Genomic DNA, 10,006 nt, shown 5'->3' on the forward strand with positions numbered 1-10,006 from the left:
CCATTGGTTCCTATTGCGTTTTGTAGTCGTGCTGTGGGTCCCCATGAAAAGAAATATCATCCTTTTGAACTTGAATTAGCTGCATTGATCTTTACTCTTCGACGCTTTCGCTACTTTTTATTAGGTAGACATTTTTATTTACGAACCGACTGTAAGGCTTTAACGTATCTTCGTCAGACGAAAAATGTGGCTAAATTTGCACGGATTCTCGCTGAATTAGAGCAGTATAACTATACTATTTCACACATTCCTGGCAAGTCGAACACTTTGGTAGACAGTTTGTCAAGAAATGTGTTAGCGCCTCGAGACATCGACGACGAACAGAAAAATCTTGAAGATCCGCGAGTTTTCCATATCGAAATTGATGACACGTTGAAAGAAGAACAGCGAAAGGACCCATATTTCAAGGATATCATTTTGTTTTTAGAAGGGCAAAATCTACAGGATTATACCACGGAACGGCATGCGTTGCGTTATGAGATGAAAGATGGAATTCTTTATCGTAAACATCGTGGTCCATCTGGCCCACAGTGTCTTGTTGTTATTCCAGCTACTCTTCGTGAAAAAGTATTTTTTTCCGCACACACTTCAACGTTGGGATCGTCACATTCTGGTTTTTCCAAGACATACCAGTTGTTACTGAGAACTGTATATTTTCCTCATATGAAGAAATTTATTGCTGCCCGGTGCCGCCAGTGCGAAGTATGTCAACGCCACAAGAAAGTCCCAGGATCGCCTCCAGGAACTCTTCAGATGATGCCATCGGTGGCCCCCTTCTATCGCCTGGGATTAGATGTAAGTGGGCCATACTCAGACGCTAATATTTTACGTCACAAATATTTAGCAATTGCAGTTGATCATAATACAAGATATGTTGTTACTGCTACTATTGGTGACCAGACAGCAGCAACTTTAGCTGATTTTCTTTATAATCACGTAATACTTCGATTTGGCCTTTGTAAAGAAATTGTGCTGGATAGATCAACGGCATTTACTGGTTCCCTATTTCAGGAGTTATGCAATATTTTGGACATAAGGATGAATTTTATAAATCCATACTATCATCAAACGAATGGTCTTACGGAAGTTATGGTCCGGAATTTGGAAGCGTTGTTAAAAAGGAAAGTGGATTCCATGAACCATGGAAGTTGGGTAGAGCATGTTTCTGCTGTGACTTTTTCTCAAAATGTGACCGTGAATCAATCCACGTCTTACAGTCCATTTTATCTTCTTCATGGATTTGAACCATACTTAGAACATCAAGCGATTATAAATGGACCTTGTTTTCATATTTCCAACGAGGAACGTTTAATAACTCTTCACGATATTAGAGAGAAAGCACAGGATAAATTATTTGACAGGTTTCGGACATCACAAAAGTCATACGAGAAACATCATACAACATTGACGTATAATGAGGGTCAACGTGTGTGGATTTATGATCCAACTAGACGTCGTGGCCACGCCAGAGCATTTTCAGGAGTTTTCTTTGGTCCAGCAATTGTTGTTCGAAAGGACAACGCTAATTCTTATTTTGTTAAATATAAAACTTCGAAAGGCAGGGAAAAGATCGAATCGATAGCCATTACACGATTGAAGCCCTATTACCCAGATGTCACACCGAACGAAGAAGATGAAGAAGTGTTTCATGCTAGTAATTGTGTTCCTGACTCAGAAGATCAACGACCCAATGAATCTAATCATGCTGCATTAACAACAGAATATGAACCATTCACTGAAAGTTTTGCTGTGGTCGACGTGCTAAAGTTACCAACTATTACTCAAATGAAATATAAATTTCCGGTTAAAAAACCGTTGTATAATTATAATGAGGAAATTAACGATAAAATTAGTATTTATCATGGAAATATTGCCACACTGAAGTGTGATGCAGTCGTTAATGCTGCAAATGAAACTTTAACACCTCTTTCAGGAGTGGACGGTGCTTTGCATTTTGCAGCCGGGCCACAATTACGAGAAGTTTGTGTAAAACTGGGTTCTTTGAAACCTGGTGAGGTTAAAATTTCTCCTGGTTTCAACTTGCCAGCAGATATTGTTTTATTTACATGTGCGCCAAGAGATAACAATAAGCGTATTTTACGTCAATGTTATGTCAACTGTTGTCAGCGAGCTATCGAAAACAATTATAGAACTTTGAGTATCCCATGTTTAGGAACAGGCGCATTTCATTTTGACAAAACTGAAGCCGTGAAGATTGCTTTGTCAACAGTACGAAATGTTTTGGAGAAAAATTTAGCTGATTTTGACCGAATTGTTTTCTGCGTTTTTGACAAAGACAACAAAGATCTCTATTATGACAATATTTCCATTTATTTTCCTATGACTGAATATAAGTCTGCTTAGTTTATTCTAGATAAGACATATAACGGGAATATCTCCGTTTAAAAAAAAAAAGCTTTGACTAGACTGTGTGTTTTTTTTTCTCTCGCTGAGATAACTTAATCTAATCTCTGTTAGACGTTTCCCCTTCAATTACGGAATGGCCATCCATAATTGATTATTTGGGATTTTTTTTCTTTCCATATGCGCATATGAACTAATATTTGACATATTTTGACTTAACGCCTAATTTGTGAATTGCCAACACCATCTGCAATTAAATGGATTTTGTATCTTTGATACTTTATTTACCTGAACTACTGTTATTTATTCAGAATACATTATTTACATAGTTATGAGCTCAAAAATCCCTATTGTGATTTCTTTTACTAATTTTGATTTTTCATGGACATGACTAATCCTAGGATTCATAATATATTTATTTGACCTGAATTATGACATGATTTTATATTATATTTTACATGCTTATTGTTATATACTGTTTAGTGTGACTTCTATACTTAATAATTACGTATTTACTGCAAAGAGAGGGAATAATAATAATAAAGAATTGAGACATATATATGTTAGTTTATGGAAAAAAAACTTATTTTTCCAAGTTTTTTTTAAGCAGGTGTATTTTATTTCACTAACGAACTTGGATTTAGCTTATTTAAGAGAAAACATTGTAGATTTTTTTTATACTTATGCATTTATACTGTATTATTATTGTAATTTTAAGGGAATAGTTTTCTTTTGATTTTATATTTTGTATGTTTCTTTGTATTATACTTTCAGATGATCCTGTGCTTCTTTGTAGCATATGTTTCATCAAACTTAGAGGTATCCATATCGAGTGGATTCTATTTTAATGAACTGCATGGGCAAGTTCTTTATCAACACTCAGCCCCACTTTTTTTTAATGTAAGTTTTGAATTTCCGCAGGCTATTCCTGCTTCATCTATGTTTAAAGATTTACATTGTGCCGATAATTCCTCTTACCCGATACAGACATGTAGTCTAGCCTCATCTTTGGATGCCCTACATTCTCACCTAGCAAATAACTTGTTGACTATCAACGAACCGTATAGGCATAAGGAAGGTTCTCGTTCTAAACGTGCTTTATTAGGATTTGTAGGAAATCTTTTTTCCTATTGTTGTGGTGTAGCTACGCAAGGTCAACTATCATCCTATCAGAAAAAGCAGGATAAATTGGAAGAAACTGTTTTACAGCTTCGTCAGCAATTATTACATAATTCTATTTATATTCATAATGCTTCTACGGAACTCTTAAAATTTCAATCAAAATTAGGCCAGAATTTTCAAAAGATGGAAGTATTTTCGAAAACGCTACTTGACCAATCCAAAATTTTAGCTAAATCATTGCAAAGCCTTTCTGATAGAAATCAACTTCAACTTTTTTCGCTTTTGGGCGAGATATATCAATTAGCTATGCATATTTTAAAGATGGTAGAATTACAAAAATATGAAACAGCTGTTCAAAGTTGCCGCTTGGGAAAATTAGACCCAACTTTAGTTCCCTACGATGTGTTGGAAGCCCAGTTACGTTTATTAGAAGAATCTTTGTTTACCCATCGAATGGTACTTGCGATACCGTCTTCTGATATTGATGTGTATTACTCTGTGAAATTATTATCCTGAACAATCACTGATACTTACATTTATGCTCAACTTAAAGTACCTCTTAGAGAACGTGACATTTTGTTTAAGTTGTATTCTGTTAAAGCGATACCTTTCGGCTACCACAATCAGACTTGCTCTATTAACTTGGAACCAAGTTATGTTGTGTTTCAATCACAGGTTTTGGCCCTACCTTTAGTTGGTTCGGACTTGCTATATTGTAATCTCCAAGTTTCTAACTTGTGCAAAATTCCTTCTCATATAGCTGTATCCTCACAGTTAGAGACAAAAGCAAAGAAAGAGAAATATAAAGCTTGATGAAAATGAGTGATGAGGTGAAGTGCACTTGGCGCCACAACACAAGTTTGTTAGAAAGACGAATGAGGTTATCTTCTGCCTAGGGGTAGCTCTAGGCTAATGGAGACGTGGTGAACCCTGTTAGTGAAATGGAATCACTGTGCATAGGATGGAAAAAGATGGGGAAGATGGACATGCAAACGATAGTCTTCGAGGACCTGGAGATCGAGATGGTCGGGAGGTACTGTATAACAATATTGTGTAAAGAGATGAAGTGGAGTATTATGATAGCGTGCAGGTGATGAGTGAAGTGCAAGATGGTGCATAGTTTCAAACAGAAGAGGATGGTGATGAGTGTAGCGTTGAGTGATGAATTTTAAGCGGAGTCTTTCAAGATGGTAACTGAGTATAGGAAATGATATTAAGGAATATAAATCACGGGTTGGGCTGGGGAGAGAAATGCGGAAGGCAATGCGGAATGCATGTCTGGTAGTATGAGGAAGAAGCGAAGATCCATGCCGGAAAACCATATGTGAGAATGGGTCGAAGGAAAGCTGTGTATGTGTTGAGAACAACGGGTGCTTTGAGTCCCCAAGTTGTGCCGGTAAGTGGTTTGAGGAGATTTAGGCGGTTATAGGCTTTAGTTTTAACATGAGTAAGATGAGGCTTCCAAGTTAGATGATGGTCGAAAATGATACCTAAGTACTTAACGGTTCGTGTGGGAATGATGGGCGTATTATGTACATGAAGTGACAGAAGAGATGGATTCCGGTGAACTTTAGTCCGTTTACGGGGTGGTATGAATACAATAGCTTGAGTTTTTGTGGCGTTAATCTTGAGTCTCCATTTAGAACACCAGTGGGTGAAACGATCGATGGCTATTTGGAGTGAAAGGTTGATATCCTGAATAGTTTTGCCAAGAGCAAGAAAGGCTGTATCATCTGCATATTGAAACAGGTGGACGTCGGTAGGAAGATGTGAAAGGTCGGCAACAAACAGGATGTACAATAATGGGGAAAGAGCAGAACCTTGAGGAACACCGCACATGAGGAAAAGTGGATGAGATAGCTGTTCGTTAATGGCAATGTAAGAGATGCGGCAGACGAGAAAATGATAAATGATGCGAATGTATGCCATCGGAAGTTGAAATTTAATGAGTTTATAAATTAACGCTATATGCCAAACCTTGTCGAAAGCTTTTTCAAGATCGAAAACGACAAGACAAGATGGTTGAATAGAGTTGTAATGATTTGTTATGAGGGTTGTGAGACGAAGTAACTGATCGTTAATAGAGAAAGAGGGACGGAAACCAGCTTGATGAGTCGGTAGTAGTTGACGGTCTAGGAAATATGGGTGTAGGCGTTTTACAAGAATGCGCTCGAATATTTTGCTGAAAGTAGATGTTAACTGAATAGGTCGGTAAGAAGAAACATCAGACGGTGGTTTAGCTGGTTTGGGAAACATGAGGGTCTTGGATACTTTCCAGTCTGTAGGGAAAAAACCTGTGCGTAATATGAACGTATAAATGAAAGCCAGAAGAGTGAGTAGTATAGCGGGGCTTTCTTTAATATGCCGATAAGTGATGGAGTCGAAGCCTGGTGAGGTATTGCGTTTGTGCTGGATGACAGAGGTGATTTCTGATACTGTGATGGGAGCGGTAAGAACATGATTGGGAAGTGTATGAGAGACATGAGGTTGAAGTGAAGGACAGTTAAGATCAACTTGATCTACTGGATGATTGTTGCCTATGATATCTGGTTCTGACGGTGTGAAAATGGTTTGGAGATAGTCCGCAAAGGCATTGGCTTTTTCGGTGTCGGAATGCAATTCTAAGCGGGTTTTTTTTTAGTGCTAGCCGAAGGCTAGCTCCCTTGCGAGGGTTACGCCCTCTATCCGGGGTGAGGAGTGCAGAGACTGGGGAAGGAAGGATATTGGAGGTGGTCTATGGGAAGTAAGAGTAAACGGAAAGAATCATTTATTTTATTTAGATCATAATTTCAGTTTATTGCTTTTATTGCATTTTATTCAATTTCATTGGACATTATGAACTTTGTTCATAATCATGAGGACTGGGAAAAAATGACAATGAAGTGCATATGACAGGACAACACAAGGATATGTTAGTGAGACGAATGCAGATTATCTTCTTGTCCAGGGGCTGCTCTGGACAGTAATGTAGACAAGTGGAGCCCTGTTAGCACAATAGGTTACGGTGCAGCATATGTAGGTGATATATGAAATGGAAGGTGATCAGAAGAATAAGCTGAAGCGACAAAATGATCTGGATGGTCTGGTGGAATGGTTTTGAGATATAAAGAGAAGAGTAGGGATAGAGGGCAAGTAGAAAATTGATATCCTAAATCATAGTGGCGGTCGGCATCCATAGTATCTAGAAGTAATGGATGACGTTGCTGAAACCGGTTTGTGATGAACTTTAGTCGCAACTGTTCAAGATGACGGAGAATGGTAGGAAAAGAGATACGGTCGTAAAGCTCCTGTGTCGGACTGGGAAGCTTGATCCTATAAGCCAGACGAAATGCGTGCCTTTCAAGAACTTGTAATTTCTGATAGAAAAAAGGTAGTGCAGCAACCCAAGCGGGATGACCATAAGTTAGAACTGGACGTAAGAATAGCTTATACGTATTAAGGATTGTAGTGGGTTGCAATCCCCATGTGGTACCAACTAGACGTTTTAGTAAATTGAGCCGAGCATACGCTTTACGAATGATTGCTTGAAGATGGGGCCGCCAAGTTAAGTGATGATCGATTATGATACCAAGATAGGTAACATGTTTAGTAGGTGATATTCGTGTGCCATGAACCTCTAGATTAAGTAGATTGGGGTTTTTCTGAACTCGAGAACGTTTTCGAGGTGGTATGAAGACGATAGCTTGAGTCTTAGTCGAGTTTATATGAAGGCGCCACTTAGCACACCATCGGAGAAAAGTCTATTGCTAGGCGGACTGCAGAATTGATTTGTTGAATAGTTCTGGCTGTGCAAAGAAAGGCAGTGTCATCTGCATATTGAAAAGTATGAACATTGGGAGGAAGGGTTGGCATATCGGCTACAAACAGAAGATATAAAAGAGGCGAGAGAGCGGAGCCTTGAGGTACACCAGAATGGATAAAGATCGGATGTGATGAAGAACTATTGATGGTAACATAAGATAGGCGGTTAGAAAGAAAATGGAAAATGAAACGGAGGTAGCAGAGTGGAAGCCTAAAACGGTGAAGTTTGAACATGAGGGCTAAATGCCACACTTTATCAAAAGCCTTCTCTAGGTCAAAAAGAATGAGGCATGAAGGCCGAGCAGTGTTATAATGATTTGTGATTAGGTTGAGAAGTCTGAGCAATTGATCATTGATGCTGAAATTAGGTCGGAAACCAGCTTGGTGTACAGGCAAGAGATTATATTGAGAAAGATGGTGATGTAGTCTGATGACAATGATGCGCTCAAGAATTTTGCTAAAAACGGAGGTTAATTGTATTGGACGGTAAGAAGCAACAGAATCTGGAGGTTTGTTGGGCTTAAGAAACATGAGACTGGAAGAAGTCTTCCAGTCACAGGGGATGTAGCCGGTCCGGAGAATAAAAGAATATATATATGAAAGAAGCAGAAGAAGACAATAAGGAGCCTCGTTGATATGACGATAAGTTATGTGGTCGATACCAGGAACTGTGTTGCGCTTGCGGTTTACGACGGTGGCGATATCAGATGTAGAAATTGGAGCTGTGAGAGGATTATCGTCTGGAAAAATGTGTGCTGCGCTGGGTTGTAGATATGAAGATGATAAGTTCAAGCGATCAGTAGGATGTCTTTGAACAAAATCAGATGGGAATGGGGTGAAGGTAGTCTGCAGGTGGTCTGCAAAGGCGTTCGCTTTCTCTTCGTCTGTGTGTAATGGTTGGTTATTTACTAACAGCGGATATGGTGTGCGAGTAAGCTTCCCAGTCAACATATGAAATCGCTTCCAATACTTAGTAGGGTGTGAAGTTTCAGCTAAGTTGTTACACGTCTTCACCCAGTTGCGAAGCTTATGTGCCTTGACGTAGTTACGTACAGTGCGCTGAAGTTGGCGATGATGACGAAGAGCTTCTAGGTTACCAGTGCGCTGATATTTGCGAAAGAATTCGCGAGAACGATGTATGAGAGGTAGGTAGTTTGGCGGTAAACGTGGTTGGTACCTGGATATTTCAGTTTTGGGTATATGAAGGTCAGAAGCGTGATGAATGGAATGAGTGATTTCAGAGACCCGTGCGTACAGATCATCTTCGGTAGTAGGAGGCTCGATGGTAACCAAATCTTCAGCAATAGTAGTGCGATAGTCATCCCACTTGGCTTGATCAAATCGTGGAACACGACGAGGTTCAGGGAGCAAACGAAGAGTAGGAGCCTGCGGTTGATCGATATGAAGTTTGATAGGAAGGTGATCACTACCTATGGAATCGAGCACTTCAAGTGAGCAACGCTGGAAGAGATTGCCAGAAGAAATAACTACGTCAGGTGTGGTATTCGTGATGGGTCTGGTTGCTTTAGGTATATCAAAAACATGGCCGGTGGTATGAGTAGTAATGAAGTCAAGGAAGCTTTGTTTCTGATTAGCTGGACGGCTGTGAATATTGATGTCGGCCATTATGATATAATATTTAAAGTTATTGGAGATGTAAAGAAAGAATGAGCGTGGGATGGGATGTCCAGGGCGTACATATATGGTAGCTATGGTAACGTAAAGGGAGTGGAAGTACAACGTAGTAATGAGATACTCTGGAACATTAATCAATGCAGGATGATATTGGCGGTGACTAATCGAAGGATGGAAGCCAATGGCCACTCCTCCGTTTGCTCGGCGTGCTGCAATGGTAGAATCTGAACGGAGTAGGGTGTAGCGAGGTATCCTGAACGTCATAGATGGAGTAAGGAGAGTTTCGTTCAGAAGGAAAGCCTGAATAGTTTCTTCTAGAAGTAGCTGTTCGAAGAGAGTGTACTGGGAAGTAAGTGACCGAATATTAAGAAACAGTAATGAAATACCCATGATTAAGGTGCAGGAGTAGTGTTGGAAGTGTCGGAGGAGACATGTAATTCGTCAAGAGGGGTGGCATGAAAATAGACATGAGGTCCAGAGTAAGTAGCTTGGAAAGAATATTTAAAGATGATGCGGGCTGCGTGATTGATCACCTGGAGAATATGTTGACGTAGAAAAGGATGAATATTTTGCAATGCGATGGTAAAGAACGAAAGGAGTTGATGGATGGAAATTGCTTCGCCAAGAGGTTGGGGTGGTACATTGTGTTGAATGTCAGGCAGGACGGGTCGCAGCGGAACAGTGAGCTCCGGATTTAAAGGTTCGGCCGTTGGCCGTGCTTTGCAGCGATAGCTATATGTGGGGTGTTGTTCCGGGCACGTAGAGCATTGAGGTGGCTTCGTTAGGTTATTGCAAGCTTTCGTTTCGTGGTTTCCACTGCAGTACCCACACTTGCTTGGCTGCGTGCATTTCGATGTTGGATGTGAATTGTATGCTTGGCAGCGCTCACATCTTAATGGTAAAGGTGGCGGCGATTTCGATGGCTCTACGCGATGTTTCTTTTTATAGATGAGGGCGCCATGAGTAAGAAGATCATCAATAGTGGTTTGAGAATTGGTTAATATTCGTACCATATAGGTAGCTCCTTGATCGTTTTTAATACGAAGGCATTTTACAATGGAGTGTCCCTCAAGAGTAAGTTCTT

General features: G+C 39.8%; 1 protein-coding gene across 1 annotated transcript; it reads right to left on the reverse strand.

Moving 5' to 3' along the window:
* Positions 1 to 2,579: 2,579 nt before the first annotated feature.
* Positions 2,580 to 9,312, reverse strand: LOC145692380 (uncharacterized). The gene is made up of 2 exons (XM_081767678.1): positions 7,950 to 9,312; positions 2,580 to 2,611 (listed from the first exon to the last, which is right to left on the reverse strand). The coding sequence occupies exons 1-2, from the start codon at positions 9,310 to 9,312 to the stop codon at positions 2,580 to 2,582; spliced, it is 1,395 nt and encodes a 464-aa protein (XP_081623804.1).
* Positions 9,313 to 10,006: the final 694 nt, after the last annotated feature.

Source organism: Thermobia domestica, chromosome 8 (genome assembly GCF_964235325.1).
Source record: "Thermobia domestica chromosome 8, izTheDome1.hap1.1, whole genome shotgun sequence".
Lineage (NCBI taxonomy): Eukaryota > Metazoa > Arthropoda > Insecta > Zygentoma > Lepismatidae > Thermobia > Thermobia domestica.